This window comes from Hylobates moloch, unplaced genomic scaffold, assembly GCF_009828535.3.
Source record: "Hylobates moloch isolate HMO894 unplaced genomic scaffold, HMol_V3 SCAFFOLD_7, whole genome shotgun sequence".
In the NCBI taxonomy this organism is placed as follows: Eukaryota; Metazoa; Chordata; class Mammalia; order Primates; family Hylobatidae; genus Hylobates; species Hylobates moloch.
Window position 1 is genome coordinate 79,881,020 of NW_026652282.1, and position 18,316 is coordinate 79,899,335.

Sequence of the window (18,316 nt, forward strand, 5' to 3'; positions counted from 1 at the left end):
ACACTCTTCTCTTCATTGACTTTCCTTCAGCTTAGTAGCATTCTCCGGTCTCTTCTGTAAAAGCACAGATTATACACCAGCAGCTTATTTTGATCTGACTTAACCTTCTAACTAGCCTCTTGTCTTTTTCATTTTAAAGTCCATGCCTCTAAAAGAATAATCCATATTTGTTTTCTATGTTTTCTAAATTACCTTTTACAACTCAACTTTATTACAGTTCTCAAAAAGATTTACAGTGAGCATCTAATTTCAAAATCCAATGGCCTCTTTCCAATCTTGATCACTTGGCACTATTGATCACCTTCCTCCTTGAAAATTTTACTTCCCTTGGCTTTCTAGGCACCATTCTCTCCTTTGTTCTCTACCTTTATGGTTTTTTTTTTTTTTTCTGTCTTCCTAATATATTTCTCCTTCTCTTACTTCCTGGGTATTTTGTTCCCTATGTTCTATCCTTGGTCCTCTTTTAGTATCATTTTATGTACATACATTCATATGCATATACACATATCTACATGTACATGTATATACATACAGACATAGTTTTTTAAACAATTTTGTCTATGAATGTTCTCAATTGCTTATCTAGTTTTACAATCCAACTGTGGTAGTGATTCTTCAGCTTTATACGTCCAGCTCAGTGACTGGTATCATAAAATTAAGAAATTTAAAATAACATTTATAATCCATATGCTGGACAGTGTTTAAAATACTTTAATATGTTATTTAAACCTCGCAGCAATTGTATGAGAGAGAAGTATTATCCCCATTTTATAGATAATTAAACCGAGGCTCATAGAGGTTAAATAACTTCCCTAGGGTCACAGTGTGAATAGATGGGAAAGCACAGATTACACACCAGGGAGTCTGGCTATAGATAACGTGCTTTAACTACTAAGCTCTAACTCCTTTTATATTAAAACTTAGCTTATTATCTCTTTCTGCTAACCTGATTTTTCCTAAGTCTTCTCTTCTTCCTGTGTTTCCTATTTTTCGGTTATAGAGGTATCATCTTCTACCCAATCTTTAATTTTCCTCAACACTTCTTCCTTTTTTGTCCCCTGCATTCGCCATCAAGTCTTATTACAAAGTATAATACTAACTGTGAATCTAACTCATTCTACTTCCACTGCCTTTATCTTCTCCCACCAATATTATTTCAACAATTTCCTAATTAGTACCCCATACTGACATGTTCTTTCTCTCCAGACAATACCCTACACTGTTGTCAGTTATCCTTAAAAAATAAGTCCAATTCTAATATATTATCATTCTTAAAAATCTATGCTCATGACCCATTGCTAACTTTTTCACTGTGGCCCTAACTTAATATTCTGGCCTTTGAGCCTGTCATTCTCCCAAATGTACCATATGTTTGTGCCATATTACATTTGGTGTTTCCCAGATATGCTGTACACTTGTAAATGCTCTCAAACATTTTATCATGCAGAACACTTTGCCTGAAATACCTATCTTTCCCCACCTATATCTGTTTCTTCTATGTCTTGCATAAGTTTGGGAAGGCTTCAGTAATGAGGTGATATTTTAACTAGGCCTTGAAGGACAAGTAAGCATTTTTCATAAGTTATCTTTGCCAATAGAGAAGCAGTACTATAGTAGGATGAGAGGTGAAAAGGGCTTCCAGGAGGTGAAATAGAGGCCAGAATAGTCTGGCAGTCACTTCATAAAAAACAGTGAGGTAATACCAGCATCCAGTTGAAACTGCTTTCTAGATAGCCAGGTAGGAAAACCTAAGGTATACTGAGCATGAATAATGGTTTATAGAAAGGGAAAGTAGTATAGTTAAAATACAATGATGTGCTATCAAAACAGCCCCAGTCTTCACAGGCTGCTGTTAGTTTGAAAGGTGCCATGTTTTTACAGTATTTCAGTATATACGAAGAAGTGGAGTAGCATAATTTAATACATTTAAAAACTGTTTTCTAACATGCTGAAAATAATAATGAACTCTGCACATTTTGTAATTAGATATGGTACACAAAAACAGAGCTGTAAATATGCCCTTTCCTGATGTGTGATAGCTTCACTTATCCAGTCCTCACCTATTTAATAGATTTGTCCTTTGGAATATAAGTGAGAACTAAAAAAATAAAACAAAAATAAAACAATCTGAGCAGCCTACAAATGTCACCAGATCTATCAAGTAAGCCTCATGGTGAGAACGACTTTTTGGCCTTTAATCAGAGCCTATTTATTCTCTTTTCATATGTTATCTTAACGAACCCAATTATGTTTTACATCCACAGCAGACTAGAAGTGCAGGTTGGAAGGTTGGGAGAAGGTTTATTCCAGAATCGTACACTGGAATCATCAAGAAGTGACAACTGACAAGCTGGCAGCAGGGGAGGGGTAGATAGAAATGTAATAAAAGACTGAAACTGGAATGCAAAGGTTAACAATGGACTTCACAGAGCGCAGAGGCTAGTAGCGGTGCACACTTCAGTACCTCCCGAGATACTGAGTTAACACCATGCCTCACTAACTCACATATTTAGTGATGACCCTGACTCAACAGGAAATTGTTAAATTATATCTAGTTTTTTTGCATAAGAATGTGGGAATTATATAATTCATTTCAGAGAGTGTCCCATGTGAAACAAAATGTTGATACTTAAATAGATAAACAGATAATATGGACCTATTCTATGTGGCTTGATTCTTTCCACAGTGGTTCTTGAGTGTTGAGATTTTACTGCAAGCATACTTGTAAATTAGCCATTAGTGTACTCAGACCATCACATATGAGGGAGTAGCTTTGGACAAAGTATTAATCATTTGTCAGTGAAAGTGCATTTATAAGAAAACAAGGCATCGAGGCTTATGAATATGGAGAGAATTTGTGGAAATTAGCATTTATAAAGTGTTGAATGAATGCTTGATATTACTTAGGAAACTTGTTCTATTTATTGACAGTTTTATATTATTGTCATTTAGAAAATAGATTACTATAATGGGAGGTTGTTTAGAGATATTTGTACAATGTAGTCATTTTTGGTATTGACACAAAACCAACTTCTGACTTAAAGAAGGATGCCTTTATTTTAAATCTGTTTCAACACTGAATAATTGTCAAACCTATCATTTTCAGTAATAGAGGGTTGCCAGTGACCTCCGTGATATAAAAAGCAACAGGCCGCTTTTGAAGTCATTATATTAGCTTCCTCAGCACCATTTGGCACTATTGATCACTCCTTTATCAAAGCTGCCTCCTCCCTTGACTTCCGTGATACTAAACTGTATTAGGCCATTCTCACATTGTTACAAAGAACTACCTAAGACTGGGTCATTTATAAAGAAAAGAGGTTTAATTGACTCATAGTTCCACAGGCTGTACAGGAAGCATGGCTGGGGGGGCCTCAGGAAACTTACAATTATGGTGGGAGGCGAAGGGGAAGCAGGCACACCCTGCTTCCTGGAGCAGGAGGAAGAGAGAGAGGGGGAAGGTGCTGCACACTTGTAAACAACCAGATCTTATGAGAACTCACTGAGTATCACAAGAACAGCAAGGGGGAAGACCACCCCCATGATCCAGTCACCTCCCATCAGGCCCCTCCTCCAACACTGGGGATTACAGTTTGACATGAGATTTGGGTGGGGATACAAATCCAAACCATATCATAAGCTCTCCTTGTTTTTCTTTTACCTATGTTTCATTTAAATTCTCTTATTTCTATGCTTGACCCTTAAATCTGCAGATTCCTAGAGCTTGATCCTCAGTCCTTTGGTACTTTGCTTTTCTCATATTGATGATCCTTGGGCAATCACATCTATCCTCACAGCTTCAGTTAACTACCACTCATATGTGATGTCTTTATCTGATCTCTTCCTCCCAACTCACAGACCCCATATGTTCAGCTCCCTCCTGACTAGATTTAAAATTCAATATTGTCGTTAAATATACTTATCTTCCTTTTTAAAAAAATCCTTCTCCCTACTCTAATCCTCTCTCCAGCCTTGACCTGCATTTCTCTTGTATTCCCAATCCTGGTTGACCTTAGTATTACCCACCAATTAGCATATAGCAGAAATATACTAGTCATCTTGGAATCTACCCTTACTCCATCTTCTGTTCCATTAGTCACCAGATCCTATCAATTCTGTATCCTTAATGTTATATTTCCCTTCCTCGACATGGTGTCCTTCTCTCTCCACCCTGACTGCCGTTTTTTAATTTCAGAGCATTGTTAGATCTCACTGTTTTATCCTTTCTCTATGTTCTATTCTTCGTTATGGCCCCATTTAAATTATCTTCCCCAATGTTGTCTTTCTGAAATACTTTTCTTAGAAATGCACTTCAGAATGCTTAAAGTCCAACATTGGCTTCCCATAGTTCACTGCTTGAAGTCCAACAATGGCTTCCCACAGTCTCCAGAATTACAGTCTAGTCCTAGCCCAAACAAAATACTTCATCTGGCTGTTGCTTTCTCTTTCGCCTCATATTCCACCACCCTTCTACATATGTTTTTAGTCTAGTCATATTGTGCTTTGTTTCCTGTAGATTTTATGCTGTTTTATTCCTCTACCTTCATACCTTTGTACATGACTTCTGTTGGCTTGGAAAGTACTCCATTTCTCAATTAACTTGCTCTGTACATTCACATCTTTCTTCTCTCACACTTTGACTTAAATCATCTTTGTTCCTAACTCCTGCTGGGCTAGGATAAAGAAAGACTTTTGTTAATGTCAACAAAGTACTTAATAAGGTCAAGTGTGGAACAGTGTCAATAAAATTTTAAAAGTACAATTTGTCACAGATAATGGCAATATGAATAATCTGTCTGAGAATGCCCTAGAGTTATCAATTATTGTACCCCATAGCTCTATGAATTGTGATTAAATAGATAGATGTTTGTATAGTTTTCAAGCCTGTAAGTTAAAGTCAGTAAAAGGTTCTAGCATTTTTTCCGTAATTTTATGAAGATATTTGTGTTCAAATGTTTCCCTTTCTCTGTCACTTAGGTAAACAACAACAACAAAAAACTTAAATTTCTTTTTGTAATGCTATGTCTTATGCCAATAAAATTGGAAATATTTAAATGTCATTCACTTACTATATTTTAATTATTTTATTTGGGACAGTTAAGTGTTACAAATAAACCCTAGGCATATACAGATGAGCTTTGCCTTTTGAAAGTTTATCATCTGTTTTGTAATATTTCACCCTTTATACCATACCACCCCAGAATGAAGACAACAGCATCTGGTGACTAAAGAATGTAGATGATTATTGTAGAAATAAAATAAACTGTTATAGTAAAGGAAGGATCTTAATGTGGTAGAAAACTGATAATAATTCAGTGTAGTATATAATTATACATGACATAAATGATTGGATACTTTATCACATGCACAGAACTGGTAGTTTTTAACTATGTATGCTTATGTATTCATTTAATAGGATATATATGCATCTCATGTTGAAATCTTATGACATCACTGAATGAAAATGCAAATATAGAAATTGATTGTATTTACTAATTAAACATCAGAATTGTGGCCCTAGCATATGTATTAATAATGGAGGAAATTCACTGATTTTTTTGTGACTTTAAAATTTTGATTCTCATGGAAGCTGTATTTGTAACAATAGATATGGTGGACCATTTTGAAACATAGCCATTATAAAGATACTAAGCAACAGAGCAACTCTGGATAATGGACTTTGGGATATTCAATTCAAGGGCATTTGTTTTCTAAGATAAAGAGAAATGATATCAAGCAAGATTTGTGTGATATAATGTGGTAGAAAAAATCCAAGGCTGAAGATCAAGAGAACTGAGTTCTAGTTGTATCATTGGGGCTTATTAGTTATGTGATCTTGGGCAAATCATCCAATCTTTCTAGGTTTTCAGTTTCTTTACTTTTAAATAGCATATTGGACTAGAGTATTTTATGTTCTGTCTAGCTTTAAAATCTCATGATTATTTTCTGTCTCTGGAGTTTAATTTTTTTTTTTTGGAAAGCAGATTGATTTTGCATTATTAGAGGACAATAGAGTACACTCATCTCTTAAAGATTTATATACTTGGAAGTTGAGCATATGAATTTTGAAATTTTCATTATTCAGCAATGAGTTTTGTAGTGCTTTGAAGTGAAGGTTTCAGAGATTAGGCCAGATCTCTTTTTTTCTTTAAAATCTCCAGTGTAGTGCTATTCAGTCAAACTTTCTTCCATGTTCTATATCCTTGCTATCCAATGTCGCAGTTACTAGCCACATGTGGCTGTTGAGCACTGGAACAATGGCTAGTAAAACTGAGCAACTGAATTTTTAATTTTATTTAATTGTAATTAAATTAAACTGTGATAAGTGGCTCCCATATTGAAAAGCACAGTACTGTAGAGTGTGTGTGTGTATGCATGTGTTCACATGCATATACATGCTGAGTATGGAGTGGGGTGGCAGGAAGTAAAGGAGAGGAGTGGTAGACCATTATTTTGGATGATAGGATGCCATTTATACTTTACTGCTCAGGATGTACATGAAGTGGAATTTAACCCACTCCAAGAACCATTTTCTACTTTTGCTTTTTTTTTTGCATTACATTATGTATTATGATAGTCACTATGTATACTAGACAACATATCGTTTCTATTTTTCTAATTAACCTATAGTTTTAAAGCTACATATCCCCAGTATATTAAGCATGTTGCACCAGTTAAATTTTATCATCTTACCCATCCTTAAAATCTTTTGTTGTGAGAATCTATAAATGGAGTTTATGAGACCTTTGGAATGTGCTGGAAATTATATTTGTAGTAAAGTGATATCATTTATAATCATGAGTTTCCTCCTTGCTGTGTGGCCTTATATAAGTTATTCTATCTGCTTTGAGCCTCTGCTTCATCATCTGTAAAATAAGAATAACAGTAATACTAACCTTGTGTGGTTTTTGTGAAGATGAGATTAGATGGTGAATTATGTAAAGGACCTAATACATTGTCTAATAACTAATAATAATGATGATGATAATAGTTTGGGATTTTGTATTTAGCTATGAATTCAGGATACAATGGGTTTGTCATGTTTATAATTAAGTAGTAATATATTCTTCCCTTTAAGCTAATTTAAATTTAATTTTGTATTTGTAAATAGTGACAATTATTTCAGTTTTGAATTTGAGATATCGTTCCTATTCTCTGACAAGGGCAGCACTTGTGTAACGGCATAAAGAAATAGCAAAAATTTAGATGACCTTTTTGTTTTCCACATTCATATTACAATATACATATTTCTGTAAAAGAATATTATCAGCTTATGTTGGAAAATGACATGATAGCATGTTTATTCATCTGTTATTTGTAATTAATTAAATATCTATTAGAATATGATATATAATATATGGTACATTGTTAAGCCAGTACCTTTACCGTTTTAAAACTGACTTCACATTATCTCCTAATTATTATATACTATAGTCAATGGATGGAACGTCTTTGTTTTCATATTAAACTATATGTTCATACATTGTGTGTAAAGTGAGTATTTAATATATTGAAACATATTATTGAAGTTATATTGATACATTCATTAATTTTATTGACTTTTATTATCTTTATTGTCTCCTGATCTGAATACTTTTATTTGTATAAAGATACAGTTGCAGGGCTCATTAACTGGTTTCTTACAGAAATGTTCTCTTTACTTGTAGGGTATTAATACAAGCCATTAAGCTAGAATTTCTTCTGGCAAAAACAATCCTAACAGATGGCAACTTTTCTCTCTATTAATTTTGGATTGGACGTGTACTTTGGCTTGTTTGGTCATGTCATAGTTGTAACATAACAAGAGTCATTCAAGCAAATACAATGATAATATAGCTGTGGACATGTACAGTATGCAAATTTATAGCCTAGCCTATCAAAACTGTATAAAGATTTACATGATTTCCTATTGTAAATAGGAAGGTTAAGTAATCCATTAAAGCATAAGCTTCATACTAACTTATCTGGTATGTCTTTAAAGGTAATGCCAAATGTATGGCACATATTTAGTCAGTTGCCTAAGTGTTTTATCTTGATACTTGAACGTTCATAGAAATTAGACTATATTGTTGTATCATTCAGATATCTGGTCATGTTAGAAACAACCTTAATCAGCCCTTTTAAAGCATGTAACTTTTGATTTTTGAACGTAGATGTGAGGCAGATAGGCTAATCTCCCAAAAAGCAACTTAAATATATAAGATACAGATTCAAAAGTAAAGCATACCTTTTAATCTCTTCTCCCTATTTTGGAAAAAATAACTCTATCATAATCTGTAGATGTCAAGTCAAAATACGTTTGAAATATTTGTCTTTTGGTAATATATTTTTCCCATGCTAACTATTAATTTATTTGTGTCTGCTTCTATAAATACTTAGCGTCTTTATATAATCTGTTTTTTTTCTGAGGATTCCCCTTGTAGGTTGCCCTTTGAGCACTCTTCTACTCATTTCATTCTTTAAAAATAAAAAAATAATAAATTTAAATGGCATCTTTTCAGTTAAACAATTAGCCAGTTACCTTAGATTTGAGCAGCATTTTCCAAAAATGCTACTTAGGAATAATTTATGGAATACCTGGCACTTAGCATTTTGTTGATTCCCTTCTAGATTAAAATTACCAGCAAATAAGTTCGTTTTTATAATAGGGAATCTCAAAATCAGAAGGTAAGAAAAGCAAAACTCATTTTTCAGTATCAATATATTTAATCAAATACTTTACTTGAAAACAAGCTCTTGCATATGCTTTATTATGAAATGTGCATTAGTATTAGTCTCCCAGTGCCTTCTAGTTGATCTTAATTCACTTCCATTATTTTTTCCTACCTAGTAAGTTAATTCATCTTAATTACATATTTTAATACTTTATATATTTTGTATAAATCATCCCATTAAGAGGATGGAGAGAGCTTAAATCAATGTAATAATTTATCTAAGTTATCACTGTTCCCTGTTTAATATTAGGGTACTTTTATAACTTTGATTTATTTTAGAAGTGTTTATAACCCCGTAGAATTGAGGCCAAGTGTACTGTGAGGACCGCTGGACATGAAAGATACATTTTGTGATCTTTTCAAAGGGCTCTATCTGCCCACTTTTGCAATTTGGGTTTTTCAGAGGGAGTTTAATATTTCTTCATATTGTTTTTAAAAGCATAACATACTTGGTCATCACATCTTTGTTAGAATTATTTTGGACATTATACACTTTGTCGTTAATTTTGTTGTTTATAATTAAAGTCATAATCATTGTACTTCTAGAAATATTTGCATTTCTTATTTTATCATTATGTGTATGTGCCTTTAGTGAATATATTATCTTAATACATTATTTCATTAATTTAATGTGTTTTTTTAAAACAAAATTTACTTTTCTAATTGCAGGTGGCCTGCATGCAGTTTATAAATGCCCTTGTCACTTCTCCTTATGAGCTTGATTTTCGAATACATTTAAGGAATGAATTCCTCCGTTCAGGACTAAAAACAATGTTACCAGTAAGTTGAATGTATACATTTATTATGCTGATGAATTTTAATATTTTTTTCACTTCCACAAATGTACTTGAAGCAGAGTAAATAAATGTGCTTTGCTATTTTGTTTTGTAAAGCATTAGACATTTTGTAAGCTTTTTTTGTATTCCAGTAATAGCATTCTGTACATACAAATGATGATTCAGAATTCAGCTAATAATGTGCCCAGAAGGGATGTGTTTTTGTTTTTTGTTGTTTCCCTGAAGTCAAAAGGGAACTTCTTTTCTTTGAATTTTGAATATTGAAAACATAAGACTTTTTTTTGGAATTTCAATTTTCATTTAAAATTTTCTGCTTTCCTCTTTGATAACTTAGATTGATTTCATTGGTATTCAAGATAAGCATGCACAGAGTTTTGATTAGTATATGCTAGACACATTGCTTAAGAATGTTACTTTTGTTACAAGGCAATAGGAACTTTTCAAATCAAAAACAATTTGTTTCTTAAATTGAATGTGAATATTTGCTGTAATTATGATAGTGTTAAAAACATTTTTGGAATGATTTTATATGCTGAATCTGAAATAAATGAGCACGCTTACTTTTATAAATGCAAATACAACTACTGTGGTTTTATATTTTATTAAGTATATTAACTGAAGAGTCACTATTGAAGACTATGGCATTGTTCAAGACAAGTAAAATTGTGCTAGTGTCTTTAAGCTACTCAGAATATACCTGAGAGACAAGAAGTAAAAGTAAGGAAGTGATAAAAAAGCACTGAGGAGAGAAGAAAACAACAACAAATGTCATTGAATGTGCGTGTGTGTGTATGTGTGTGTGCCCATGTGTATGACCTAGTTTACCAGAAATACCCAAATTGGGGACATTTCCTGGTGAGGAATCAATATGTAGCATAAATTTGTAACATATGGTGGGATACTTTTAACTGAAACTAGTTGAAACCCATCATAATAAGTTGTGTGATTGGACCTGTTAAACCCATTTTAATAAGATGTATGACTGGGTCCACCTGGTTTTGGAAATTTGTATGTCAGTCCACCTGAAGTGGTTCTTTCATTCTTGACACTTAAAACCAAGGCATTGGATGCAGAGAATCAAAGCAACATTTTAAGTGACCCATCTAGAGATTCACTGTGCAGTTAACTTAGGCACATTCACCATTATAGTTAGTGTGACATGATTATTCTTGTTTTTTTTTTTCACTAATTTTCTTTTCATCCAAAGCCTGTAGCCTTGGATAGCTAAAGATAATCTTATAGTCTTGATTGTAGTTTGCTTTTGAATTTCCTTCTTGTTGGTTTCCATGCTTGTTTTTACTGGGCTTGTTCTCTGTTTATAGTAGCATCTTTGAAGACTTGCTAGCTGCAAGGGCTCTGTAGCATCCTCTACTCGTTTACTAATATGCCATGTTTTCTGCCATAGTTGTTGCTCTTACTTTTCTCTCTGTCGTTCACCTCTATTTATAATTGAACATTCACTTTCTGCTTTATACTACTGAATGGCTAGTCAAGAGAACTGTGACTCTCAGTTCATTTTAGTCCTCATTTTTCAGAAAAGGTATGGTATTGTAGCTCTTGTCCTTAACCTTTTGCACTTTTGTCTGGGTATATTAATCTCTGCTGGGCTCAGTGGCCTCATGTTATTCATTTGGTTACACAGACAGCTAAGATTATGTGTCCGTGTTTCTAAGCTACACTTTTCCATTGGCCATATAGCCCTATATAAAACTTTTTGTGGTACTGTGTGCTTCTTAATTTATATATTCTTTTTTTAAATTAAAGATAATTTTTAATTATGGATACAAAATAGCTGTACATATTTTTGTGGTAAAATTTATATTTTGATACAAGAACATGGTGTGTAATGATCAAATCAGGGTAATTGGGATATCCATCACTTCAAGCATTCATCATTTCTTTGTGTTGGGAATATTCTAATCCTACCCTTATAGTTACTTTGAAATACAAATAATTGTGAACTATAGTCACTCTGTTGTGCTACTGAACACTAGATCTTATTACTTCTATCAAACTGTATTTTTGTATCCATTAACCATACCCTATTTTCCCCCACACCCTACTACCCTTTTTAACCTCTGGTATTCTTAATATATACTTCCAATTAGACTTTTCTTTATCACATCTCTTCAGTATGCCCTGCCTCTCAGATCTCAGTGAGTCTTCAGCAAGATAAAAGTGGGAAGAGAAAGTTTTGGAATAGAACCTACAAGGATTCTCAGAATTTTTTTTCCTCTCTAAGACAGTAGAGCTAAATATGATTAAATATGGCTCTGATTCTCAACTAAGAGGTTGGGCGTGTCCCCCTAAAATCTTACTGTATTGAGGATAGGGCAGAGATATTTGGTTGGAAAAAAAAAAAAATCCTCCCCAGGTATTTCTTTTCCTTTTCTTTTCCGTTTCCCTTTTTCTTTTTTTCTTTTTCTTTTTCCTTTTCCTTTTTCTTTTTCTTCTTTTCTTTTTCTTTTCTTTCTTTTTTGAGACAGGGTCTTGCTCTGTCACTCAGGCTAGAGTGCAGTGGCACAATCACAGCTCTCTGCAGCCTCAATCTCCTGTGCTCAAGCAATCCTTCCACTGCAGCCTCTCAAGTAGCTGGGAATACAGGTGTGCCACCACACCCAGCTAATTTTTGTGTGTATATATGTGTATATATATATATGTGTGTGTGTACATATATATATTTATATATTTTATATATGTTTTTTATTTTATACTTATTTTTGAGACAGAGTCTTTCTCTGTCACCAGGCTGGAGTGCAGTGACGTGATCTTGGTTCATTGCAATCACCGCCTCCTGGGTTCAAGTGATTCTTGTGCCTCACCCTCCTGAGTAGCTGGGACTATAGGTGCGTTCCATCACGCCCGGCTAATTTTTTTTTTTTTTTTTTGCATTTTTAGCAGAGATGGGGTTTCACCATGTTGGCCAGGATGGTCTCCATCTCCTGACCTCGTGATCTGCCCGCCTCGGGCAGATTCCCAAAGTGCTGGAATTACAGGTGTAAGCCACTGCACCTGGCCTAATTTTTATATTTTTTTATAGAGATAGGGTTTCGCCACGTTGGCCAGGTTTGTCTTGAACTCCTGGCCTCAAATGATCCACCCCAGCCTCCCAAAGTGCTGGGATCGCATATACAAGGGTAGAATCAGTATTCAGGCAGATAGACCTTGAGAAGATTAGAGATCATATATTTAGAACCGTAGATTTCACTACTATTGTTTTAGTTTATCACGACTTGGGAGCAGGACAGAATGGTCATGGGTTAACATATACTACATACCTCACATGTCAACTACTATCTAATTAACCTACTAATGAACGAAATATTTAAATTTAAACCACTGGAATTTATAGTAACATTACATATCCTTTACATATGCAGTGAAGTTTAATAATGTGGTCATAGATTGTCTTTAAAATCCTTACTTTTTTTCTATTTATTCTTCTTTTTATATCCAGTTCTCACAAGAATTCCCTAATATTCTAGAATACAGTATATTCAAAGCAGCAAATTAGATATGACTAGGGCTAATATTAATTGTTGGTACATGGATGAAAAATTATATGTATCTAGAACCAGTATGAGTTGGGAAAAACTAGTTCTTAGTATTTCAACAATCCTTGAGATCAACATTGTAGTAGAGTGAAACTTTTTTTAATAATAATTATCAGAATCTTCAAGACAACGAATTTTTAAATTATATTCTTTAAAATTTTATTTTCAAGGTTCTTCTCATCCCTGTGGTTAAATTTTGATGTTAAAAAATAGTTTGTATTTCATTTATATGGAAATTTCACGTCTGATAAATTTGCTTTAGTCATTTAGAATAAATGAGTTGTTACAAACTCTACAGTGAATTTTAAAATAGGATTTTTTCTGTACTTAATTTACATTGATTTCTTCTGAAATTTTCCCCATTTGCCTTTTATTTAGTTAAATAAATTAAGGAAATATTAGTTAAATCAGATATGTGAAGGAAAAACATAGTAAGAAATGGTGTTGGTAGGCAATAGGCATACTTTTATCTCTTTAAAAGTCTGAGAAACTCTTTCTCGTTTTAAAGACTCAATTTTGGCTGTTTGTTAATCAGCAGTGTACTGGCAATGGACTTTGATTTCCTTTGAAGTACACTATGTTATAGAAAATTACATATTTCAGGAATTCTGCAAAAAAATAATTTTAGATCTATACAGCATGTCTTTTTAAAAAATAACAAGCATAGAGTGTTTCACATAATTAATAACAATGTATTTCAGTAACTTTGTGATAGTTCACGTTTTAAAATATAAAACTTCAGTGATAAATTTCCATTTACTTTTATAGGATACCCATCTTATTATTTGTACTATGTAAAAATTTTTATTCAGTAAATGTTTATTTTATCAAGAATTTATGAATAATTCAAGGCTTGACATTTGGCTGAAAGGAAGTTTCATAAATATAAACATATATATGTGTATGTGTATATGAATATATATTTACAGTAAGTTCTTAGTTAATGTCATTGATAGGATCTTGCGAACTGCACCTTGAAGCAAAACCATATACAGTAGGTCCTTGAATAATGTCCTTCCATTATAACATTGATGAGAAAAGAAAATTGGTTTTGCTATACGTTTTTTGCTTCAAGTTGCAATTTCCAAGAACTACTGAGGACATTAAATGAGGACTGACTTTGATAGGTCTGGAGCATTATTAATAAAGAATATTTATAAAATACTGCATTTACACATGTCTAAATTTTATATTGTGCTATATGTGCTCATATACTATGTATATTGTATAAATAATGTCTGGACCTAATTAAGAACTAAATTGCACATTTAACCAGTTATTTTCACTGAAAACGTTTTAATTATGCTGATTGATTTTCATGTTTTGTAACGTTCTATGCTAATTAAAAGGCAGTACTTAAATTTTTCTGTTTTTTTCTGAAATATATGAAAGTGTTTAAGTTTTATGATGAGTTTCTGAGAGAGAGTATATGGTGACAAGAATAAGACATACTGTAAAATGTGTGACAGGTTGTTTCTGCAGTGACCAGTGTATTGGGTTTTTCTGGCTTATGTAATTTTCTAAATAGAGTTCAGAAATCACCTGATAATATGACCCAGCAATGTGAGATAATTTTGCATTCTAATAAATTTCTTCATTCCATTTCAAACTGGAAAACTAGAGCTAAAGCAAGTTATTACCAAAAATGGAACCAAATATAAATACATTTACTTGTTATGTTTTATATGAAATTACATAGAAACAATAATTATTTTCATATGCTCTGCAGGTAAATTTTCAATAAATTATTATGTATGTGAGTGTTAGAAAAAAGGCATTTAGAAATTGCTGAAATTTGTTTGGCTTCAGTAATAGCCATTAAATCTCTATAATAGTTCTATTGAATAAAGATAGAAACAAGAAATGTATCCCATTTTGTTTTATCGACCTAATTTGAAGTACACCATGCTTGCATTTCCTTTTAGAGTTCAAGCTCAGCTCTGAACATCCTAGTCCCACTTTCGGTATCACCCTTGAGCATCCACAGTTGTGATTATCGATTTGGGTTTTGAAAGCTGCAACTTAATGGACACATATTAAAAGATATTCCAGGTGATATATATTGAGCCCAACAATCTCTAGTGTGGCATGCTTCTAAATTTTTTATACTATTATTATGAAAATTATCAGAGGTTTGTAATGCATGTGCTTATAATGTATTACAAAAACATAACTTTTATGCCCAAGTTGGTATTTTGTGATTTGGCTAAGCAAAAATACAAGGTGGGGGAGGAGGTTAGATACACAGCTTAATAAAAAGTCCAAACGCCTTTTTGCTTTAAAATCACAAAATATCTTTTAAAATAAATGTGTTTATACATCTTTTCAAGCCATACTTGGGACTGTTGTGCTTGAATATATCTTTGCATTTATTCTTCATTAATACAATTGATCTGTATTTGCATTTTTTGCCAGAGGCATATGTGAATGTTCTGACTGCATGAGTTCTTTTGCAATCTTTGATTAGTGTGTTTAGTCAAAACGACAGCATTTAATTTGGGTTGTTAGCAATTAGTTTTTTTCTGTTGTAGAACTGATCGTTAATTTTTTAATGTGTATAATCAAAATGTAGGGCATGGAAAAAATGAAGTGAATGCAACGAGGTCCTTTTATTTTGAAAGAGAAAAATTTAGCTACAATTACTTTCAGAAAACCAAGTGCCCGCGTAAATATTTGAAATTGCTTCTGTGTTTATAAATGAATAATTGTGTTCTGCCCTTTATTACCTAAATATGCTGTTGTCAAACTGTTATTCATGTGTTAAATTTTATGTTTATATATTAGGATCTAAAAGAAAAAGAGAATGATGAGCTTGATATTCAGTTGAAAGTATTTGATGAAAACAAAGAAGATGACCTAACTGAATTATCACACCGTCTCAATGACATTCGAGCAGAAATGGAATATCCTTTGACAAACCACAAAACAATTTTGTGTGCATTGTGAGAAAGGGATTTGTGGACGATTTTGTGGACCATTATTAGCGTTCTTGTCTGCCAGCCCAATTTATATCCATTTATTTATATTAGAACCTTACTATGATGCTGTCCTTGAGATTCATGTTGAGGAATTGTCAGGCTGTCTTGATGATTTACACAGAGTGTACTGAAATCTGTACAATGGCTCACAGTATTATAGGTATACTCTGCTCAGTTGTCTTGAATAAAGAATAGCATAAGGCAATATATCTTACATGTAAGGATTTTTTTGGGGAAAATTTCACTGCGTTCATATGTGACTATAGGTGAAATACTTATTCAGTTTATTAAATCGAGCTTCAGTGACTTAGAGATACAAAGCAGTTTTCTGTGTTCAAATATTCGTGTTTAACAATAACAAAAATGTTTAGATGCAATAGAATCCGAATATAGCAAAGCTATGTGGTAGAAGCGTCTGAGTCAAATACAGCTAGCATATAACCTTCCGACGGCAACAATTTTATATAAAATGATTTTAGATCTAAGAGATGGTTGTCATAGCATTGCTGGCCATTTGTTTCACACCTGTTATGTTTCTTACTTAATGGATTCTGGTGAAGTTGGGAAACATGTCAGAACCAAAGTGACCTTTGAGTTGGATTTTTTCTCAATGATGTTTTCTTCCCTTTCCTACTCCTCGCCCCCACTCCCCAAAGCTGGAAGTAATATTCCCCTCCTTGAAATACCCAAAGTACCTTGTTTGTTCTATTTTATTTATGTACACTTCTGTGCCCCTGTGAGATTGAGGGCAGAAATGTTATGTTTAATCTTTTTTCCTTCAATGCATCTATGAAAGTCTTACACATAGGTATTGGATAAATGTGTCTGCAATGAATAACAATGTTATTATTATAAGGAATAATTTCTAGTAATTTTTATTCATCATTAGTGGTTCCAGTCTACTGTGGCTTCTATAATATTAAATGTTTTTCATATCAATTAATATCTTGCTTTACATAGATTTCTCTTATAATCAAACTTCACCATAAAACTATTTTTGGATCCATTGTGTAGCCATTTAAGGACCTCATGAGACTTTAGCACAACACTCTTATGTGGGGTCTAAGAAGTAAGCCATCGTATGCTTAATTCTACTTTGGAGAAAATGTTGACATTTCAGGTTATTTTAGGATATTGAATTACATCTTGTCTTTTATCTTTATTTTACCTTGGTTTTCCAGGTCCTCACTTTTATTACAAAAATGGATCCATTTGTGAAATCTGATTTCTAGTTTACTAAAAGCATCTAAATTTCTGCAACTCTATATCTTGTCTCTCCTTTTCATTTTTTTTATCAAATATTGAAATACAAATGAATGCAAACAATAATAATTTCAGATTTAGTAACTATTTCATCTGGATAAAATAAGACTGATTTTGTGGCCTCTTAGCAGTTTGCAGCATGCTCATTTGCCTTCTATCTTATGTGGCAGTGAAAATAGAGTAGTAGTGATTTGCATGAATAATATAGGTCCTCTATCACAACTACAGGGAGATCAAAAGGAAACCATTTTCACTGATGGCATTGCTGTTGCAATGGTATCAGCTATAATCTGGACTTTAAAATATGTATAACGGATCATTTAAGATTTTGACAGTCAAATGGTCTTGGACATGCTCTTGTGGTCTGTCTCTCTAGTTAAAAGACCAAAATGATTCCATAGAGTCATTACTTTATGCAGATGTTTAAATACTAGATCATAGAGTTGAAGGTTTAAAAACAGTAATGGAAGCAAGATTATAAGTCAATGTTTTACAAAGTTAAACTCCTTTGTTATGAATGAGACTTCCAATAAGGATCTTTAATATTTTTCCTTTACTTTCTACTGATATGAATGAAGTCTACCATCTTCTGTATAATATGCTGAAGGACACTGCTGCTGAAAATTACTTCTTATCTATTCTACAACATTTTTTGCTCATTAGAAATGATTATTATATCAGGTAAGAGGTAGTTCTGAGAGTACTATATTTATAATTTGAATTGGATATTAAAGGAAAATGAGCAATGTAGTGGGGCCTAAGCAATATATGCATATATACACACACACATACACACACACACACACACACACACACACACACACACACAGAGGGTATAAGAGTTTGACTCTTTAGGTAACATTTTTTAAAAGGTGTTCATTTTTAAAATTTGGCCAGAAGAGAGAGATGCACTTTTAAAAATGGGGTACTCCAGTGATAGGACTTTGATAGCAATGAACCCAACAGATTGCACTGGCCCTGCAATGAATTTTCTTTGCTAGATGGTGATA

The 18,316-nt window shown here is 32.9% G+C and overlaps 1 protein-coding gene across 1 annotated transcript in view; it reads left to right on the forward strand.

Moving 5' to 3' along the window:
• DIAPH2 (diaphanous related formin 2) overlaps positions 1-18,316 on the forward strand; it is an 880,788-nt gene that overhangs the window by 225,798 nt on the left and 636,674 nt on the right. Inside the window, exons 15-17 of the mRNA XM_058441333.1 lie at positions 9,384-9,494; positions 15,850-15,968; positions 17,871-17,987. Of these exons, the coding sequence (XP_058297316.1) occupies positions 9,384-9,494; positions 15,850-15,968; positions 17,871-17,987 (347 nt within the window). The remainder of the gene's footprint in view (positions 1-9,383; positions 9,495-15,849; positions 15,969-17,870; positions 17,988-18,316) is intronic.